Source organism: Anser anser (assembly GCF_964211835.1).
Source record: "Anser anser genome assembly, chromosome: 4".
In the NCBI taxonomy this organism is placed as follows: Eukaryota; Metazoa; Chordata; class Aves; order Anseriformes; family Anatidae; genus Anser; species Anser anser.
The window spans coordinates 54,680,280-54,702,178 of NC_139724.1; the positions used below are offsets into that span (position 1 = coordinate 54,680,280).

At 41.3% G+C, this 21,899-nt stretch overlaps 1 protein-coding gene across 2 annotated transcripts; it reads left to right on the forward strand.

The window, feature by feature from the left end:
• The first annotated feature begins 361 nt into the window (after positions 1 to 361).
• UGDH (UDP-glucose 6-dehydrogenase) lies at positions 362 to 21,569 on the forward strand. 2 transcript variants are annotated; one of them, XM_083836248.1, is made up of 13 exons: positions 362 to 501; positions 2,152 to 2,235; positions 7,646 to 7,814; positions 10,217 to 10,318; positions 11,673 to 11,873; positions 11,963 to 12,160; positions 12,650 to 12,797; positions 13,633 to 13,727; positions 15,564 to 15,694; positions 16,414 to 16,547; positions 17,524 to 17,615; positions 17,703 to 17,813; positions 18,583 to 21,569. In XM_083836248.1, exons 2-13 carry the CDS (start codon positions 2,177 to 2,179, stop codon positions 18,691 to 18,693), a joined length of 1,551 nt encoding a protein of 516 aa, XP_083692374.1. In that variant the 5' UTR covers positions 362 to 501; positions 2,152 to 2,176; the 3' UTR covers positions 18,694 to 21,569. The 2 variants fall into 2 exon arrangements, with proteins under 2 accessions (XP_083692374.1, XP_083692375.1); XM_083836249.1 differs by lacking the exons at positions 362 to 501; positions 2,152 to 2,235 and adding an exon at positions 7,079 to 7,253.
• Positions 21,570 to 21,899: the final 330 nt, after the last annotated feature.

A 21,899-nucleotide genomic window follows, 5' to 3' on the forward strand; every position in this document is an offset into this window, starting at 1 on the left:
TTTGAAACAAGTACCAGTAAAAATAGAAATGCTGCTGCTTCCTCCCTCCAGAGCACAAATTGCTGAGCACTGCCCCAGCAGCAGCTCAGGTCAGAGGAGTATTAGGGTTTAAAATAATATACAACTATCCAGAGATAGTGACTATAAATACCAGAGAATCAGAAGCAAAATTTGGATTTTTCTTTAGTAATAATAATTTGATAACATGCTTTAGGCATGTATGATCTCAGTCAGGGATTGTTAATGTCTGCTCACCAAGTCTGCCCTTTTAATTGAACGTGAGTTTACAAATATGAATAACCCCTAAAACTGAAACTAATCTTTCTATTTCCAATTTTATTTTTAGGTACACTTGTTGAAATATTAGCCAAGAATACACATACCTTTTGCGAAAAGTCATGAAAGGACTCATTTTGAAATGAGAAAAATGAGAAAAATCCACAAATCTAAATTCACTGTGTTGAATGGATCTGCATGAGCCTGGCTGCTCAAGACCACCAGGCAAGTAGAGAAAATTATTCTGCCTTAGAGCCTGAAAAAACAATATCCTATACAGCATGTTTGGGAGAAATACATCAAATCATTACGGCAGTATATTCCAGTAACATGAAGTGGATTCCTTGCACAAACTGACCACTTAGATTGTTTCCTCCTACCCTACTTGTTCAGTAACAGCAACCAATGCAATTCACTGCAGAGACATAGAACTTGGGGCTGGGGAAGAAGTGGTGTCCCATGGTGAACCAAATCGTCACCAGTAAAACAGCACAGCTCCGTTGGCTTCTGGAGAATTGTGCTGATCAACATAAGCTGAAGATCTGACTCTTGCTGTTCAAGAACAGTTGAGCCTGTGTTGCTTGATCTTGCATCAAAATTATTGCCCGTTGTCATAGCAGACACTTCATAATAAGATCTAGCAATTAGAATCTGGCTTCCACATTGCATTTTTAACGTCCACAGATAAGAGTGTTGGTCAAAGAGGGCATCTGAAAGAAATGTACTTCAATGCATGGCAATAAATATTAACGCAACAAATATATATATACACATATATGCACACAACTTTTTAAAGGTTACATTATTCTTGCTTGTATAGAAAGTTATATCTTACATAATGTTAATTGGAAATACAGCAATAATTTCTAGTCAAAGATGACAAGTAGGAAGCTTAAAAATAAAAAAAAAGGATTTTGCATTTAGAAGTTGTATTATTATGTCCTCCAAGCTATAAATGGTGAAACAGAGGAATAATGCAGTTTTCAGACTTATAGCTGCTTTAAAATTCTTGATGTTTTTTAAATTTCCTCTAATATTTCTTCTGAAAAAAATATCCTTAAAATCTAAGAGAAGATATGAGAGCCAGAAAAATATATTTCTTGAGCACGTTGATGAAAAAGAAAAACAAACAAACAAAAAAATGCTCCATATCATTTCAAAGGTCACAGACAGTGGTTCAATTTAATAAATAAAACAAAATTAGAAAACATACAGGACCTCAGTTAAGAGCAGAACTTGTAGATGAAATGATAAATGATAGACTGAACATGACTGGCAAGGAAATGACCCACAGAAACCCTCACAGGACTGGACACCACCAAGCGCTCTGTGTAACACATAAGATCTGATTTTTTTGTTGTGGTGGGGGTGGTGAGTAAAAATCTGCTTTTTTTCAGAATTCCTAGTTATTCCTAGCCTTCCTAGCCTTTCCCATTTCATTTTCAAATGAACTTTTCCCTCTTGAAGAAATATTAGCTTGCAAATTGAATCACAAGCATATCTTATATTTGACATCCCCCAGCTGATTTCTTCTTTTGGGCTTCAGTATGTAGGGGAACGAGATTAAGCCAAATTTGCTTTTAGCTGTTCTAAAACAGCGGATCAAATCTTTACCTATTTTATGTGAAAATTGTTAAGGCAATGGGAGAACCTTACTAAGGAAAATCCTTCAAATAAGTCATGCTACAAGATGATTTCCAGTGGGGCTGTGATGAAAAGCAGTTCCCTATCTGACTGTTCTTATGTCCATTGCACTACTTTTAGCATTTAAAACTTCCTTATTGTTTTATTGAAATGGTTGTTATGCCTGAAATCTCCCTCCTGTTGGGAGATTATTATGCTCCATATTCATAATGACAATTCTGCTGCCCACAGCCCTGTTTCTGAAGGAAGAGCTTTGATGTCTGGTATAATGTCTGTGGTTTTCAGAAGAACATCAGAAGAAGAAAAAAAAAAGAGGTATTTACTAAACAATAGATAAGGCCTTAACTGTAATCATGCCTGGGAGGAAGTGTGAATAATTTCTGTGTATACAAAGAGATTTAAATAATCTAATTAGAGGAAGGTCATATACTGGAAAGCAAAACTTTGTCAGGCAATAAATAAAAGCATAGGGTTTGAAAGGACATTCTCATCAGGTTTCAGGGTGGTCTTTGATTTTTAAAGGTTATTTCAATCCTGCATGACCTTGTGGTTTTATTTATGCCGCAGTATTGTCTGTGAGTCCAGCTGTCCAGATGCCCTAGGCTCTGTATGAAAAGGCATGCTGGCCCTGACCCCAAACTCACTGCATCTGGGGACAAATAATTGCAGTTTGAGGGTGCTGGTTGTCACCAACAAAAACGCTGTATCAGATTATTCATAAACAGTTTGAGCTTTCAAAGGGTCAGACCCAAGAGCAGAGTCAATGCTCTGGTGAGCAGGAGAGGCAGAGGTGAGACGAGTGCGTAGGCCGCAGCGTGCCAGGCAGAAAATGAGTTCCTCTGTCTCATCGTGACTCGTGGCTCTGCCTCTGCGCCAGGAGCTGTTATGGTTGGCTCCAAACACACGTGGGAGCGCTGGCACCCAGCTGCACGTCCTCCTCGCAAGTATCCAAAACTGCCGTATGGTTTTCGTCACGCAGCTGCGCTCCTTTTCCAGAGGAGCGCACATGCCCAGTCCCACACGTCCCTGTGTAATCTATTTAGCTGCGTCTCCTTCCTTCCTCTCAGCATTGTAAAACACAAAGCGCGGATTCAGATACTGATCCAACAGGTCTGTGGGCAAGTCTTCTGGGTGCTCTTGTCCCTCGCTCTGGGACTGCTGCCCAATAGCTCAGATTTCTGTTGCATGGGGGATGTCCCCCTGGCCGGGCTGCGCAAGAAGTTAAAGCAAGGCTTTATAGACAATGGTGTTTGTTGAATCTGTGTCAGATGTCAGTGTCACACACTGGTTGCACAAACACAGCTGCCTTTAGTTAATGATCAGCTAAAACTGGCAGGGAATTAATCTGGCATTAGACACTCACTATATAAGATACAAAACTCCTTTCATATCCGAGGCTCCTTGCTTGCCTTTCCTTTCACCTCCAACGTCAGGGTGCTGACCGGGAGATTACACAATCACGAACTCGTATGTTCTTTTTTTTTTTTTTTTTTTTTTACCTTCCCCTCCCCTCATCCCACAAATCCTTCATAAGTCATCATTTCTCTCCTGTGTCATGGAACAGCTTGTGTATGAGAGGTGACGAGTGGCCCCTCCGCCCAGCTCTGGCATCCCCATCACCCTTAGCTCCACGGCTTCTGCAGGGGTGGAGACATGGCCTTGAGCCCACCCCACCATTTTTCACAGGAAAATAACACAGAATCGGATCTCTTGCTGCCAGTACATGCTCTGGCCACTAAGCTGTTATACTAAAAGGACATTACCACTTGCCTTGGCCAAGTTTCTTTGAATGAAGCAGTCTTAAAACTTTGGCTTGTATGCAGCTTGATCCTGCTGGTGTTAGACTTTGAGCGCACATTAAAGACGAGGTCTCTGAGAGCATGTAGCAATGGGACAGCTCATTTTCAGAACCAGGTCAAGTTTAGATATGAGATAGGCAACTGAGCTGAATCAGGCCTGATTAGATTAATGCAGACCTGAGCACACACAGAAGATGTGCCTTTAGTTATATAAGGAGATGTATTGTTAAAACTTTAGTATCTTTTCCTATTATATACCTTTTGGAGTCCATCCCCTAACACTAGGTTATTGACTAGGTTATTAATTCTGTCTGATGTGTATCTGTATTCTAAGACTTCCAAATACCTCTAAAAATGCCTGTTGTCCTCAAGCATGTTCGTATGTCTCATGGGAGTCACCAAACTTTCTTAGTCGTGGGTGCCTCCATGAAGTGCAGTGCTGGCTGTTAATATCAGGATCTGAAAAGGTGATCTTCCAGCAGGATGTGTACGTGAGCAGTGCTGTCATAAGTATAGATTAGTTATAGCTAAATTATTGTGCAAATGTCAGTCTTTAAAATATAAAATCCTGAATGAATGAACAGTGACTCATCAGTCTTATCAGTAGATTTCTCAATTTTTGATTCCAAAATGCCACACAGGAACTTAACCAAAAAAAAAAAAAAGAGGATGAATACTATGAGGAAAGCTTTGAAGCTTTGACTCAGTTTGCAGGAAATTTTTTTAGGATAGTGGCAATCCTTCACTGATGCTGTTGTTTAACTGAATGGATGACCCACCAAGATATCTTTCAGCAATTAGCTAAGGGAGTGTTTTAGTTTAAAACCTGCATAATATACATATTAAACTCTTAAATTATAAAGCCAGACTGGGCTACTGTGAACATCTGTTTTGACATCCTGTATAGAACAAACCACAGGATTTACATTAATTAATTAATTTTTAATTTTTTTTTTCACTAGAAAATATCTTTTAGAAAAGCTTTTCAGAGATGGACGATCTCTGAACTGTGTCAGTACTTATTTATCTTCACTATTGGAAGACATCTGCCTTGAATCAGAATTTGACAGGCTAAAGACAAACATATACCTGAAATACCATCCCTCATGTTATTTGAGTTATTACCCCTGAACTGCAAAAAGACTCATAACTTGCACATAGCCTTCAAAAAACCAGAGCAGAATTCACACTTATTTTAAAATGTGGCCAGAAGTAAACCAGCCTCATCTGTTTTGCCTGTAGCCCGGGGCTGTGTTTCCCAAGCAGCAAGCTTCAGAAGGTACAAAGGTATGCCCCAAAGCATTACAGAAGCTTTATTGCCTCTGTGCAGCGTTGTAAAACATTCTATATACTGGTAAATGATGGGTCTGCCTGAACCAAAAAAAAAAAAAAGAAAAAAAAGAAAAAAAGAGAGAGAGAGAGAAAAACAGTAATTTAGAAGTTAGATTATTCAGTAACAAGACTTTGTTATTTCATTCCAGTGACTTCAAGCCCTGCATTTTCCCCCTCCCAGCAGTGCCCTAACCACTAGAATAGAGGTTACGGGGAAATAACAAAAGCAGTCCCCTTCCTAGGGACTTTGTAAGGACTGTGTAGTCCTGCCAAAGAGAATTCAAGATGCATGTCATCGGCAGGCAGTGTGACAATGTAGTCTATCAAGAAGGCCCTTTGCTAAGAAAAAAGACCGGGCTCCATGACTTGCTCCAAGGACTGCATGCTGAATGTGCAGAGACCAGATGAAGTCTGGTCTAGTACAAATTCATGCATTTTTAGCTATTCTAAGACAGCTATTTTAGCTATTATAAGAGATTGATCGGCAGGGTTTTGAAGACGATGGTATAGATAAGGCTGTTGGGCTGGCTCAGGAGTGAGAACTCTCTGTGGTTTAATTTGCTTAGCCTAGGATCGGTCTTCCCCAGAAAAAAGGATGTGTTCAGAGTTGAGACATCTGTGCAAATTAGCAATGAGACAAGGCATTACTTGTTTTTACTTCAGGATAAACACAGTGAACCCTACAGCCTCATCAGGGAGCTGTTTGGCTAACCACACTGACCCTACCAGGATCCTGCACTGGGACTAAGGCTTGAGTAGGTTCTTTCAGTCGAAACAGACACATTTTGTGGTACTATTTCTAAAGGACCAGTGAGTTAGGATATGTTCTTGCTTAGGTAAGCACAGAGTCTTCTAGGGAAAGAGCAGATCTTTTTTCAGAGTAAAATAGTAACACAGTAAAATATAAAACAGAAATACTGAATCCAATCTGTTTTAAACATACTTTAACATCTATGGATGAAAACGCCATATGAGAACAAGGCAACACTTATCAACATTGTCAGCTAGGCTTTACATGTATTACCCATCTAATCTGGAAACATTTGACATAGAAATAGTGATCTCTTAAAAGCATAAAGACTACGGTATTGCAGTTGTCACACAAAAGTAATCTTCTAAGTGACTGGAGAAGAAGGCAAGAGATTTGTCACACTCTTTCCAGTCCCAAGGTCAGACAAAGTGTAACAGAAATACACGGCATTTATACAAAAGGCAAGAGTCATATCCAACCAAGAACTTTGATACAAAAGGGCACCAGATCCCTGGGCAGTGCCCAGATCACGAGGGCAAGAAAGTGCGAGTTCATTGCAGTGCCTTACTGTGGCAATGTTTGCCACTGGACTTTAAACGCTGTATTTTTATTGTTACCTATCCACGTTTGTAACAACACTTCTTTGCTCAGAGGGCCCTGTAGTACACGAGGGAGAAGGAATGATGAATTTCACTGGAACTGGTTTGCCCAGGGAGGTGGTGGAGTCACCGGCCCTGGGGGTGTTCAAGGAAAGGTTGGACGTGGTGCTTAGGGACGTGGTTTTGTGGGTGATAGTGGTGGCAGGGGGTTGGTTGGACCAGATGATCTTGGAGGTCTTTTCCAACTTTAATGATTCTGTGCTTCTAATTTTGTTTTCTGGTAAGCACAGCCGAAGGACCAAACATACTTCACCCTCATAGTCGGCCACCAAAACGCAGCCCTTCCCTCACAACGCCCTGAAGCGGCCCAAGAGGCGACCCCGGCCCCACACGCCGCCATCCCCTCCGATCGCCCCGAGCCAAACGGAGCTCGGGGGGGGGGGGGCCGGCGCTGCCCGCAGCCTCCTCACAGCGGGGGGCTGCGGGAGGCGGCCGCGGCGGGGCCGGGCCGCGGAGACCCCAGGCGGGCCCGGGGGCCCTGCGGCCCCTCAGCGGCGGGGCGGTGGCGGGGCCTGCGCGGCGGGCTCGGCGCCTGAGGTGTCCGGCGCCCATTCGCCGGCGGGGCCGGAGGAGGGAGGGAGGGAGGGAGGCGGGCGGGCTCCGCTCCGCTCCGCTCCGCCCCGGCCCCGCGGGAAGGGAGGAACCGGGGCCGGGCCTCGCTCGGCTTCCACGGCATGAAGCAGCCGCCTCAACCCCGCGGCGGCCCTTTAAATAGCCGCCGCCCGGCTCGCAGCGGAGCGTCGCTTTGAGCTCGCCGAGCATCCATCGCCTCAGCCCCGCTGCCCGCAGGCTGTAAGTCCCGCGGCTGCCGGCCTGCGCCTTCCCCGGGCTGCGGAGGCCGCGGCCGAGGCGCCTTTCCCCTTCCTTTTCCCTTCCCTTTCTCTCCCTCCCCGCCGCTGGGGGCCCCCAGCCCTTCCCCCGTGCCCCCAGCCCTTTCCCGGCTGAAGGGGGGTGTTTGTGCTGCGGGGTGGCCGCCAAAATTGCTTCCTCGATGCTCTGGATCTGAAAGCTTTCCCTATTAATTGTGTCGCGCATTTAGGATCCAGCTGTATGAACGCGCTTCTTTGTGGCAGCCCAGCAGAGGAGCACGGATGCTTTGAGGTTTCCTTTCAAGGCGGGTGCCTGGCCGGCCGTTCCCTGTTGTGACCCCCCGCTTCTCTTGTTTCCTCTCCCCTTCTTGCCAGAGCAATCATGTTCGAAATCAAGAAGATCTGCTGCATCGGTGCCGGTTATGTCGGAGGGCCAACCTGCAGCGTGATTGCACAGATGTGCCCTAATATCACCGTTACCGTTGTGGATGTCAACGAGGCCAGAATCAACGCCTGGAATTCGGACACGCTTCCCATTTACGAGGTAAACTTGTCTCCCAGGCATCTCTCCTTTGAGCCAGCCCTGCATTTGCTTCCCTTCCACCGCATGGCATCTCCTCATGGCCCTCTCCTGAAGCTTGAAAAGTGTAGCACAATGATGGCCTTCAAAATGAGCGTTCTGGAACAGCCGCTCATTAAATCAGATTTTTGAAACAAGAATTTGATATCTGGTGTGGGAGGGTACTTAAAGGTTATTTACCAATGGCCTAGTAATGACAAACGTTACTGTTTTCCTAGTGAGTTGTGCTAAATCATGCTGACTTTCTCTTGCGATCTATTTAACCATAACGTAGTCCTCTTAATCAGTTATAGATATCTGCTGTGTTGTTGCACAATATTAATGTGTAATAGTGGGCGATAAGCTTCTTCTGTTCTGAATGCTGCCAAAATCTAGCCTGTGCTGCCCATCTTAACTGTGTTGTTAGGTGAGGACAGTCATGTTCCTGACTTGCTTATACCATATATATTTAGGCTAGGAATATTAGGACATATTAAAACGATTTCTAAAAGTATCATACTGTTTTTTCCTTTGTTACAGAAGGCTTTTAATTTGAAAGTGTAGTAAGTACTTCCCTAATGCTAAAGAGGATTAGTGTCCTTCGTCAGTCTTTTCTCTCTTCTTCATTGTTTCAGGAGATATAGTTGTTCTAGGTTCAGGTTCCATTCTTAAATGGTAATGAAAACTTATCTTCATGTGGCTCCCAATGACAAGGTGCTGTTACTAACAGTTACTGCTTCTTCTGGCTATAAGAAGTCTTCTGAATCCTGTCTGTGCTGTAGCACTTAATTTGTAAGAGCAGAAAAAAAAAATACAAAAAATAGTTTGACTCTAAGCAGAGATGAGTAGACTTCCTTTGTCAAGCATATTCAAAGGAAAATGTGTGTAATGCTCAGATTAGCAGGCAAGACTTGAAAAAAGATCACAAAAGGAAGTACTTTGTTTGGTATTAACACTTAGACTACTAACACTTCGAGTTTAAGTAAAAATAATCTTGGCTCTTTTTTTTTAAAAAAAAAAGCTAAAAGCACACACACACACACACAAACTAAACAGAGCAACATCTGTTTCCTGGAACTGTCCTTTCCTTACAAAGAATGTACAAAAACTGCCAAGAACTAGTTCAGACAGTTGTAAATTTGAGTCATTGCACACAGAGGTTTTTGTATTTTTTTTTCATTTTTTTTCTATCCAGTGTCAGAAGGTACAGTGAAATTCTTTTACTTTCTAGTGAGCTACCTCTCTATTTACATCCCAGTAAGACTATAGATGAAATATTTGATGGGTTGTTCTGCCTATGTTGACTTTTCCTTTTCAGTTAGATATCTGGTATAAAGTGAGACGGCAAAAATGCCTTGCATAAGAAAGCTTCTACTTCATTTTCCTTCTCTCTCTCTACAGTGAACCTTTGCCTTCCTGGCACTTACTCAAATACCTCATGTCATGATAGGCATCTCGCAAGTTGGAGACTTGATTGCAAGGTTACAGTGTGTGTGACTTTATTATCAAACAGAATATAAAGGCTTCTCTTATCTATGACAAACATATCTAAATTAAAACATTCTATAGCCCATCCTAGTACAGAGGCTTGTTTGCGTACACATGACCTGCTCCCCTTGTCTGAGTGGAGGTGTTGAGGGAAGGAAAAGTGTTCTAGCACTGTCTGTGTATCTGGAAAGAATGTCATCAAATTGTGCCTGTGATTCTTCTGCACTGCAGGTGTGGTTCCTGGATAAATTTAGTATTTAGTCTGGTAATCTGGTACAAACACGTGTGGTAGACACAGGAGAGAAAGACAACTCCTTTTGTCAATCTGTTGCCTCTTTCATTGGATTTGAGCTTGCTAACTTAGTGTAAATTGATTCTGTGGGTTTGTTTGTTTGTTTTTTTTAATAGTGAATCAGTTTATTAGATCTGAGTTCATTTGTTTGGGAGATCATGGAATGTATAGCTGAGGGACAAGGAGAGGTGCAGACACTTTTTTTTTTTTTTTCTCCCCACAGCCTTGGGAATATTGTAAGACTTTGTTCTTGAATCTACTTAAAGAACCTGTAGAGTGATGTTAATTGTTGTTCATGGCAATAGAGCTAAGCATGTGAATAACTGGAGCCTAAAACCTGTTGTGTAAATAGCAACTCAGTGTGGCTGAAATCTGAGACTGTTTTGAGTGTCTTGACTAAGAAAAGGATTTATTTATTTTTGCCCTTGTATAAAGCTACAGAAGCTTTACTTTACATCTGACAGACTGAAAATATGCCACACTGAGCAAAAAAGTATCTGAAATTATATGCTGTCTGTTTGGGCATGTACTTTCACTGTTCTGTATGCCCCAAAAGACTAATGTACGGCATTAACCTTAACTGCTTTTTTTTTTTGTTTTCTTTCAGCCAGGGTTAAAAGAAGTGGTAGAGTCGTGCCGAGGAAAAAACCTCTTCTTTTCCACCAGTATTGATGATGCCATTAGAGAAGCTGATCTTGTATTTATTTCTGTAAGTTTAGGGGGTTGTGTGTGTCTGTATCTCCTATGTGTTGTTGTTTTTATGTTGGGAAGAGGTCTTTGGTTTAGCGTATGGATTCATTTAGTCATGTCATGTCACTGTGTCACAGATTTCTCCTTGTCTGCATACTGTGGGGAACAGTAGCAAGCTTTTTATTTTATCTTTATCTTGCACTTGGTTTCTTCTAGCCAGTAGAACACTTGGCATTCCAGCAGGCCCTAATTCCAAATGATAATGCTGATGTTTAGCTTGGTTAAGTATTTGGGGCCCTGGAGCAGGATTTAGTGCAGATCCTTCATTGTAGTGTACTGAAGGCCATGGGAGTTTGATAGGATTCCGAGACTGGGATGGAAAATCATATACTGAGCACTGGTTACAAAGGTGACTTATTTCTAGAAGCTATGTATTAATGGTAGGAGCTGGCAGGAATTTTCCTTAATATCCTTTAGGAGGCCTTAATATTTCTAAGCTGTTGACACCTCTAAGAAGCAGATCTAGTCAAACATAAGCAGTGTGACCTCTCTTAAGGTTGTTCTCAATGCAGAGTCCAGAAGGACTGACTTCTATTCATCTTGGTAGGCCGCAGCTGAGACTTGTTACTGAAGTCCTCTTTTCTTGAGATCCTCTCTTTGTTAGGGCACCTCAGTACAGAGCTCTCCTGATAGTGTATTTCTCCATTCATGAAGGCTAAAATAAATGCTACTTGGCTGGAAGATTGCCACTAATACAACCCATGTATTGCCACCTGGGTTCCTGTCAGACTTGTAAAATCCCAGCAGTTCTTATGTTGTTGCTATTTCTTTGAGTTTCTAATAAAAAAGACCCTTTGTCTTAATCTAATTCTAATTAAAAAAAAAAAAAATTTTCTTAAACTGAACAACATTTTCTGTATACTTCACTATAGTGATTTTTCAGCAGCTCTACACTTAAGTTTAAACCCACTTTGCAGTGCGTTTCACTGCCTCACTAGTTGCAAGACTCTTATAATGTGAATTTTAACACTTCCTACATTGGACAGGAAATAAAAGATGGCTGTCTGTAGCAATAAATAAATTGTTGCTGTGTCCAGGATAGGGCCTAAGCTTAATAGAAGCCTGCAGAGCTGTTATGAATTGCTCTTGTTTAAATTCTATTTGAATAGAGGCTAGTGAGCTTTCTTTAGAAGACAAAATGAGTAACTGAGAAAGCTAATAGCTGTTCACCTGATACTGCAGCTAGAGTAATTGAGGGGCAGAACCAAACTGGGCTCAGGGAAACAAAGTGTCTGTCCTAACACAGGACCAACTGAATAGGTGAAATTGAGAGACCAATAATGTTTCTTCTCTGCCTGTGTATCTGTAACTAGGTTAACACTCCCACAAAGACCTATGGGATGGGAAAAGGCCGAGCTGCTGACCTGAAATACATTGAAGCTTGTGCTAGACGAATTGTACAAAACTCCAATGGCTACAAAATTGTCACTGAGAAGAGCACAGTTCCAGTACGTGCTGCAGAGAGCATTCGTCGAATATTTGATGCCAATACGAAGCCTAACTTGGATTTGCAGGTAACCATGATCTTTGAGTTGTGTTTTAAGGGTGCTGGCTTTTGCTTTTTAGCTGTTCTTTATTTCACACTTCAACTGTGTGCTTGCAGGTGCTGTCTAACCCAGAGTTCCTCGCAGAAGGAACAGCCATCAAGGACCTGAAGAACCCGGACAGAGTGCTTATTGGTGGAGATGACTCTCCAGAGGGACAGAAAGCTGTCCGTGCGCTTTGTGCTGTTTATGAGCACTGGGTGCCCAAAGAGAAAATCCTCACAACTAACACCTGGTCATCAGAACTTTCTAAACTGGTTAGTACTACTCACCACTTGTCTCTGTAGTGAGTGAAGGATGCAAGAGAGACAAAGCTCTTAAGCAGTTCACCGAAACTGAGTGATGCAGCTAGGAAAGACAGACAGGGTTTGGAGGACCCAGTGTATGTCAAAGGATATTCGTCTTTATCAATGATCTTGCTTGATCTAATAGATTGTATCAATTTCCCATGAAATCCTTGCCTCACATTTATTGCTGTGTTATTACTAAATAAGCCATCAGTACTGCAGAAATTGTCTACCTTCACAAAATGTTTCCAGGTCTGCAAGTTAAGTATTATGTTATTCTGCTTAGATCTCATTAATTAACATTTATGTATTAAACTGCTTATTACCATTTAGTTGCTCAACAGAGCTACACAGTACTGGAGGAAGAATTACTTTAGTATCTTACTCATTGATCTGTGGGCACCCTGGTTTCCAGAAGAATTACATTTTCTATACTACGTTGTTTTTTCTTATCTACAGGCAGCTAATGCTTTCCTTGCCCAAAGAATCAGCAGCATTAACTCAATCAGTGCTCTGTGTGAAGCTACAGGGGCAGATGTTGAAGAAGTAGCAAGAGCTATTGGAACAGACCAAAGAATTGGAAATAAGTTCCTGAAAGCCAGTGTTGGTAAGTGGGGTTTTTTTCTCCTTCTGGGCTTCCATTTATTACTGCAATAGATCTATTAATAGCATTTTGAAATACACGATCTGATAATCTAAAATCATCTACATCACGGAAAAATACTGCTGTGAAGTGCCAGCACAAAAACACTTTCTGGTGAAATGTCTAGGATGGAGGGTGTTCTAGACTGGGTAATGTGAAGCACAAAATAACCTTATTAAATTAACCTCTTTTAGAAGTTCATGCAAGAGTGAAAGTATATAGTAAATACACTTCCAAAATTCTATTTGGTTATTAAAATTCATCCTACGATGTGTTGCTTCTGGGACTCTGAGTAAAGTTCTACGGGTCAAGGATCCTTCTACTGATTATTTCAATTCTCTCTTAGCTGTGGTGATCTCTTGGTTCTTGGCAATGATTAAATAGCCATTTGGGGTTGGGGGAAGGGGAAGAACCTAATCTTTGCATGTTTATTCTGAGAAATACTTGTACACATCTCTAGGTGGGGGATGAGCAAACCTAGGAGCTTGTCTACCTTTGCTTGATAAAAGCGTCCTACAATCTAGAGACTCTTACGATTCATTGAGACAGGTTTAAAACTTCTATTGACTTAATGGGATCTGAAGCAGACATTAAGGCTTTTGTAATTGACAAAAAGTAGCTCCAGGTGTTGGACTCTGAAAGATCCCTAGGGGTTTTCATTTGTTAGCAGTGACATCCTGGGGAAAAACTATAAAGCTGACTGTCAATGATTGCCAAAAACTACTTGATTACAAAGAGTGGGTTAGAGTAGTACCTTATTAATGCAAGGCACCTGTAAAATAACAGCCTTCTTTTTCAGGGTTTGGAGGTAGCTGTTTTCAGAAGGATGTCTTGAATTTGGTGTACCTTTGTGAGGCACTGAACTTACCTGAAGTAGCCAGATACTGGCAACAGGTACAAGTTTCCTTTTCACTTTTTTTTTTCCACAGGGTGTTGTTTCTTCAGCTCTTGAGTATTGTCCATGTGTACGCTCTGTAGGCTTTATTCGGAGTGAATTAACTTGTCTGAACCAAATGGATTGGGAAGTTGTTTGGAAGTAGCAATAGAAAATGCAAAGTACAAGTATATCTGGACTCCTAGTTCTGGCTTTGCAGGAGTCTATTCCCCCAAAAGTGCAAAGTACTCTTTTCTAATTATCTGAAATGTGGCTGGATGTTTCTTGTAACTCCTCAAGCCTGTGAAACTCAGACATCCTTCAGTTTACTCAGTATAAAATGAAAGCAGACAATCCCTGGAGCAGTGAGGGCTGCAGGAACTAACCACACCAACTTGATAATCTGGTGAAGAATGGTAAAGCTACTAGTCTTTAAAGAGACAAGAGACAAATTGGTTTGGCTCTTTAGTCTCTGAGATCATAAGGATACTTCCCTTATGCAACCTAGCTGAAGTCTTGGCAGCCCAAACGTTTAGGAACACTTATGGTTTGCTCTCTATGGGATTGTTTTTTAATTAACAATGAACCCTTTAGGCTTATGTTAATATAAACAAACTAGTTTAAAATTTTTACTGCCTTTAAGTTCTCTTACTCTGGTTTAAAAGTAATTCTTTGCAGTGTTTCTCTATGACTTAAGCTGTGGACAGATCAGACAGTAAGAATACCTTATCCTAACCCTGCAGCAGCCAGCGTTGTGTTCGTGTGATCCTGTACCTGCACTTTCTTCCTCAGAGCACTGTCAGCTTGCAGAGGTCCATCTACCCCAGCCCACAGTGCTCAGGTGCTCATGTAATCCATATGTGCAACAAGCAACTGTGAATCCCTTCCCTGCGCCATGAATATGGCATTGTCAGTGGACTAAAGTCTTCTTCACTTGACAACACACATACAGAAAGAAATGTATCTCTCTTGCCCTGTCACCTGTTAGGCTTATGTTCCCCATCACCACCTTACCTTGCTGACTTGTATAATCTCACTGCTTTTATTTCCTTTCCTCAAAGAAACCCAGCTCACCAATATCCTTCTTTATTGTTTATACCTCATGTTCCATAACATAAGCTTAACATAGCTGCTATTAATTCCTGCTTTGAGTTTAACTATACTTTTCTATTGATTTCTGACACTTCCATGTCAGTTCATGGTAAACATTGACTAGGTGGGGAACCTGCCTTCCCTGTTCTACCAGCGATCTGGTGCCCCGTGTGTTCGAGGCTGGGGATCAAAGTTTGAAGCAGGCTGGGAGGAAACCACTAAAGCAGCCGAGTTGAATGAACGTACTTCTATGTAATAACAAAACCAAGACACTTTAAGGTCTAGTTTAGTCACGCTAGTTTTATGCACTGAAATCAGTTAAAGTAGATTAAAAAAAATCTGAAGTGTTCTCACAGCAATCAGATATGGCAGGTAGGGAAACATTCATCTGGCGATGGGATATCCATGTGACTTCAGGTACTCTGAAACTGCTTTCCATGTTTCTGCCTAGAATGAACATGTAGTAACTCACTTTTTTTACATCACAAACCAGAAAAAGCCTAGCCTTTGAACTAGCTGATACAAGATGGGGTGTGTGTATATAAACGCATTTGTAGTCACTGATTAAAACTGTATGTATCTCAAGTTGATAAATGAACTGAATTAATCTTTGGGCTATTTATGATACTGAGCAAAAATACGTGGCTTTGTCTTTCAAGCCTCTTTTAAACTTGCATAGCTAGTTTGGCTTTGAATATTAGCAGAATCCAGTTACAGTTTAAAATGGCTCTCTTCTAAGCCATAACGTTTTTTTACAATTTCAGGTAATAGACATGAATGATTACCAGAGGCGAAGATTTGCTTCCCGTATTATTGACAGTTTGTTCAATACTGTCACTGATAAGAAGATTGCTATTCTAGGGTTTGCATTCAAAAAAGATACTGGGGACACCAGGTAAGACAGTGAATTCAGTGTGCTAATGTGAATTCCCTACACTTGTCACAGCTGTGCAGCTAAATCCACCAGCTCAATTCTGTTAAGGAAAACAGATCAAACATGGGATCCTTCAGCTCTTCTGAATGAATTGCTTTGTTGTATGGATAGTGGTTCCTAAATGAGTAAGACAGCTGATTACTGATCTCTGTAACATACCTGAATCTTTCAGTAGCTAGAACAGATAACTCATTGTGTTAAGTCCTTAACTTGCACGGGGAATGATTGTTTGACTCCTTCTCCACAGTGAAGAATGCAAATATTTTTGCAACTGACTCTAAATTGCTGTTTGAAGCCAAAGTTTCAGCTTTGTTTCCCCAAAGATGTTTAATTCCCTCTTTCTGTAAAGGGCAGACTTGATAATAAAATTCTCCCCAACTGCAATTTGTGGGGCACACTTATGAGAGTGATGCCTCGTTACTTGTGGTCGGCAGGAATGTTGGGGTGTACTGTCTTTCTTTTATGATTCAGCAAAAGAGACGTAAGCTTTTTTTTTCCCTTTGTATTATTCTTCTTGGCCTCCCTCAAGATTTTTAATTTATTGTTGGCATGGATTACCACTAAGACTTTTAATGTAAAACCAGTATAAAGGCTCTGGCATTGCATATCATGACACTTGAAGACTTGCATTATTTAGAACATAACATCAGGTTCTTCAGCTGTTTAATTCTCCTCCCTAGAGAGTCATCCAGTATCTACATTAGCAAGTATTTAATGGATGAAGGAGCAAAGCTCCACATCTATGATCCTAAAGTACCTAAGGAACAAATCATCTTGGATCTCTCACACCCAGGCGTCTCAGAAGATAACCAAGGTAAGAATGCTCATGTAAAGCTTCCATGCCCCCACAACAAGAAGAAATCCCCCCAACCTATTCTCAAAATATGCAAGGTCTGTTTAAATACTGTGCACTCACTTTCACCCTGGCATGATGTGCTGTTGGTTCTACTTAATGTACAAGATTGCCATAGCTCAGAAGATTACTGTAACTCTTCTCCCTTTCCCCTTAACCTTTATAGGCAAAGGCTAATTCTGTACTGTTGTATCACTTTTCTTTTAACAAATAATCCTTTGAATACATGGAAAAAAGTTTTCTCTGCATAATTTAAAGGAAAAGAAACAAGAAGGTCCTGTAGTAGGAGAGAATAGTGTTATTCTGTGAACAACTTTGTGTGCTGAGTCCTATCTTGCCTGCTCATGTAAAGCAGAAGTAAAGAAATAATTCTGGAATTCACTGTAGAGCTTCCTCTTCAGTTGTTTCCAGTGGTGAAGAGTGGCCGGAAATGACCTGTGGTGAGGAAGGTGTGTGTTATTTGACAAGTCCTTGAATTTGAGGATGATGGGAGGGGTGCCTCTAGGCAGCTGCTGAGGCAGAAAGAGGGTAAAGGCAGCCCTTAGTGTATGCAATGAGACGTGTATTTTTTCTAGTGTGAAGTGAGCATTAAACAGCAACTGTGGCGTGCTGGTGTTGTACAGTCTATAACCTTTATGGGAGTTGGCGTTTGATCAGTTGATAGTAACTTCCAGGTCTAGAGATGCTCTTGACTGTGTTTAAATCAAATTTGAGTGCTTAACTTCAAACATCAAAATACCAGATTCTATTTGGACGCCAGGTACAAATGTAATGAAAGCAGCTTGTCACTTTGTCATTAAATAATGACATAAGACGTGTCTAGATAAGTGACCCAAAACTCACCTTGTTTGAACAGGGTGACAAAGACTCTCTTGCCAGGAGTGCACCAGATTGCCACAGATGTGTGCAGAACAAAACTTTATTTTCCTTGTTACAGTGTCTCGGCTGGTGACTATAAGTAAAGATCCCTATGAAGCCTGTGATGGTGCTCATGCCCTTGTAATTTGCACTGAATGGGATATGTTTAAGGTAAAAATATCATCTTTAAATTTAACTGAAGGAAAATAAAGTGTCAAGCTACGTATTTATTCTGTATGCTTTAATTGCTTTTTACAGGAGCTGGATTATGAACGTATTCACAAGAAGATGCTGAAGCCTGCATTTATCTTTGATGGTAGGAGAGTTCTTGATGATCTTCACAATGAGCTGCAAGTCATTGGCTTCCAGGTAACCAGCTGGGTGATGCTTCAGGGTTTTCCTTCTGCTTCTGCACAGTGAAATGAGGGAATAGCAAGGAGGGGGAGGGGAAACTCTTCTCTTCAGGAGAGGTTTTAAATTTAAATCAATCTGTACTTAAGTCTCTCTTCACTAGTGCACTTTTCCTCCAGTACCTTCCTGGTACTTTAAAAACTCATACTCCAAAACACCAAGCTACGTTAGACTCTGCCATCAACATTCAACAGTATAAGCACACCTTGAAACACTTCTAGTAGAGACAGAATTTGAGTAATACTAAAATCACCAAATCCCTGAATAATCTGATAAAGCATCTCAGCCAGTCACAATTAAAACAAAATCAACAAGACGGATGCACATTTCAATTTCATATTGTGTATCCCTGAGCACTGTGACTACTTGCCTAATGGCCATAGACTTTCACTCTTGATATCTTTTTCTTTTCTTTTTTTTTTTTTTGTACTGATAGTCCTGTGGAAGGTAGGGCACACAAATGCTTAAATTTGCAGGATGCAGCTCTTTAGATACATGAAGTGGGAACCTGTGAAAGGCTTTTTTGATTATTTTTATTTCTTTTTAACTCTTTGCACTTGTATTTTCAGAAACTGTCCCTGGGCACACTGCTTTATAGCTTCTGTTATGCTAGTGTTCATCAAATGTAGTCATCACCCTGGCTTTAGTTTCTGTATTCCTCGTGATTCTGCCTACATGACTCTGCTACTTCGCCGTGCTCACTTGCTAAATGTGCTTTGTCTTTCAGATTGAAACAATTGGGAAGAAGGTGTCAGCCAAAAGAATCCCTTTTGCATCTTCTTGTGAAATTCCTAAGTTCAGCCTGCAGGACCCACCTGTCAAAAAGCCTAGAGTATAATGTTTAGTAGGTACTAAAGGAATTATGTGGACCTTCTTAAGGATAATAACTGTAAGCCTATGCTTTTTTAAGGAAAAATATTTTTCATAAACTAAAGGCAATTTTACACTAGAAATGGTACCCGGTACATGTGAATTCAGTCTATTTTCAAGTATCTATTTTTATAGCAATTTTTTGGTTACTGAAGATGGTACTGACCTGTTTTTAATAATGAAACAACCTTTTAAGTGGAAAAGTTACCATCAAACTGCAAATTTTTGCTTCCAGAAATGTTCCTAAATTGCACTTTAAATGTTTCAAGTGATGTGAGCGGGGGGGGGGGAAGAAATGGAACATCTCTTTACTTCAGTCCAGTTATAGGTAGTGATCAGGAACTTTGGCCTCACTTCTTAAAATTTTTCTCTGGGGTTAATTCTTTCCCCTGTTAAATGCCTGTTTTAACTGGCATTGAAGTCAAATTCACTTAGAACTTCTCTTAATAGGTTTGGGTTGAGCCCTACCCCAGAGCTGACTGCAGCCGTAATGCCCTGATCCTGACCGGGATCAATGGGCACGGATGCAGTCTGAGCCGCAGTTGTTGGGAGGCTGGATAGTTTTGCAGACATCTATCATGTCATTGGCAGTGGACTAGCAGCCATAAACTGATCCGCTGGTAAATCTCGCTTGTGATTCTTGGTTGTCTTGCCTACATTCCATGTGCAGCACATAAATTATTGAGTTAATCAGATTCCTGGGGCAAGTTTTTCCTAAGTTACCACAATACAACCCATCTTCAGCAGAGGAGCATTCTGCTTGCTGCTTGTTTAAACGTTGAATTTAAGCAGAATTACCTTAATCCAGTATCAGCCCAAGCAGAAAGCAAATGGTAGCTTTGAAGCTACCTGATGGTTATTTTTTTTCCATCCTTTCTGCTTATATACTTCAACTGAAAGCAGCTTTCTTAATGAATCTGCAAAACTTATCCTCTGCTGTTCAGAAAATAAAAATTCAGCCCCATAAGTTAGTCAGCTTTCTACCTCATTTAATTAGCAGGAATTAATAGTTCCTATGTATCTTGATACTTTTTGCCTTTATTTTTACTTGTTTTTATTCTCAATTGGCCAGTGCTATTAAAATCCTTGAGATTATGAAGTTTGTGTTCGCCTTGTTGCATGAGGTTGTGGAAAGGAATGCAGTTCTAGAGAAAGATGACCATAAACAGGTTTTGGACTAGAAGGCATAGAAGTCTTAGTTGAATAATAGTAGTGTTGGGATGTCTTTTTAAAAAATAAATAAATCCTGTAACTAGTCACAGAACACCTTCTGGTTTTATTCAACAGACGTGCCTTCAAGTATGCTATACCAATAGTTGTACTGGGAGCACAAGATCAGCGACTTGGTAACGAGAGTGCTGTTATTGGAACTATTTACCCACAGCAATGCAGATACAATGTGAGCTTTAGCACAGATCTTTGAAGACTTAAGGAATTTATGTAACAAATTGAGGAGGCAATGCAAGGCTGTGTTATCTGTTCTGGCTGCAATAGCTGTATTCTTGTGCCAGGTGCCCTCAGATCCTGTACCTCAATGGCTTCTAGATGAGGACTTGCTAAGTAGCAATTGTTCAATGCTTTGGGCAAATACACCTCGAGCTTTTTGCTGTATCACAAGACTCTTCTTTGAATATGTTATAAGATAGCCACAGAGAGTGGAGATTGTGGGGGCTTGAACGCACTCAAACTATCATCTTCCATCATGACATCTTTTCTTCCCGAATCATTAGTGCTGCTTTCATACAACACCCAGAGGGCTAGGACAACCCTGTGGTACCCTTGTGGTCTGTGTAGCTGTAACGCAAAGGGGAGATCACACCCTCTGTGCAGGCAGACACCTTCAGGGCTTCCCCTAGCAGTACCAGAGGGCAAGCTGGTAACTTCTTGGGGATTAAGAGGGTACTGCCAACAGCCTCCTAGCACAACTTCAGTCAGCATGAGTGCTCTCTTGTCCTGAGCTGTGTGCAGGGTAGCAGCACACTGTTTCAGGACTCAACAGGATGGGTGGATAGCGACTACAGAGAATCAGAATGCTATTCAAAAACTTGCACGTAGCTCTAATAGTGGCCTCTCTATCGGACCTGTCTTCATCAGTTTGAAGTAGCAACATGAAACACTTAACTTCCTCTGAAGTGTTTCTCCTGTTGGCCATGCAAGAGCTGTAAGGCTGATTAGGACTCCTGAGGCTTCCAGTGCCTTTTCACACGCTCCCAAGGAGACCGAGGAACCAGGAATAGCCCTATTCCTGTTCTGTTTTTCCTGAGGACTTGGCCGAAGCCTGGAGTGTGACCTGTCCTAATCATCAAGATGACAAAGACTGGGAAATTTTGTTATACTGGGACCACTCTAACTGGGGAGTGGCAGATGGTTTTCTGAAGATCACTAGGTGGTGACTGGTACTGGTGTTTCTCTTGCTTTCTTGAGTCAACTTTTTTCATCTGCTGCATTCTTTCAGTGGGACACTAGGTTCTGGGATGAGTCAGGTTTAGCAATTTGAACAGCTGGTGGTGCATGCCTTCAGGATACCAAATACCTTGCATATATGCAAGAGAACCTTGCCACATGCCAAAAGAAACACGTTCAGAAGCTTTTGCAGCACTGTGAATAACCAGTTATCCTCTTCAGAGTACGGTTGCCAGGGAAATAGAGTTGGAGATGACTTGCATTCCTGCTTTGAAGAGTTTGTGCTCACAAGTAATGCATGGAAGAGGTGGTTCTTAATGTGATCGAGTCTGTGTTTATGGGATATTAGAGCATGTAACTCTTGATGAGAATTGTATACTATGAATAATAGACTTCTGTGCTGTTTTTTGATTTTTTTAATAAAATACAATCCAACATTAATATGGCTTTCCATTGCAAAAGCGTGACTGTAACAGCTGAAGCAAATGTGGCTTAATGCAAGCCTATGAACAGCATATGGACCGCACGTATGCGTGGTCTTACTCAGCGTGTACTTAGACAAATCCATGTGCCAGACAAGATGTACTGCTTTTTCTTCTATATGTCTCTTAGTCCAGCTAAAACTAGTCTGGTTCCTGGAGGTTCCTGGAGTGAGGTAGTCAAGAATACTACAAGTGAATAGAACAAACACATTTTTGATCAAGCTAGTAGTTAGAGGAGAACTTTCATAGCAGCTAACAACTTTATACCTCTTTTCGTCCCTTAAAGTTC

What these genes read in the sequence shown, in the direction of transcription:
- UGDH (XM_083836248.1), top strand. Translation starts at nt 2,177, where the DNA reads ATGTCTGGTATAATGTCTGTGGTTTTCAGAAGAACATCAGAAGAAGAA. An exon ending in CATCAGAACTTTCTAAACTG is followed by an intron (nt 12,161 to 12,649) that starts GTTAGTACTACT and finishes TCTTATCTACAG; the next exon opens with GCAGCTAATGCTTTCCTTGC. An exon ending in TGCAAGTCATTGGCTTCCAG is followed by an intron (nt 17,814 to 18,582) that starts GTAACCAGCTGG and finishes TTTGTCTTTCAG; the next exon opens with ATTGAAACAATTGGGAAGAA.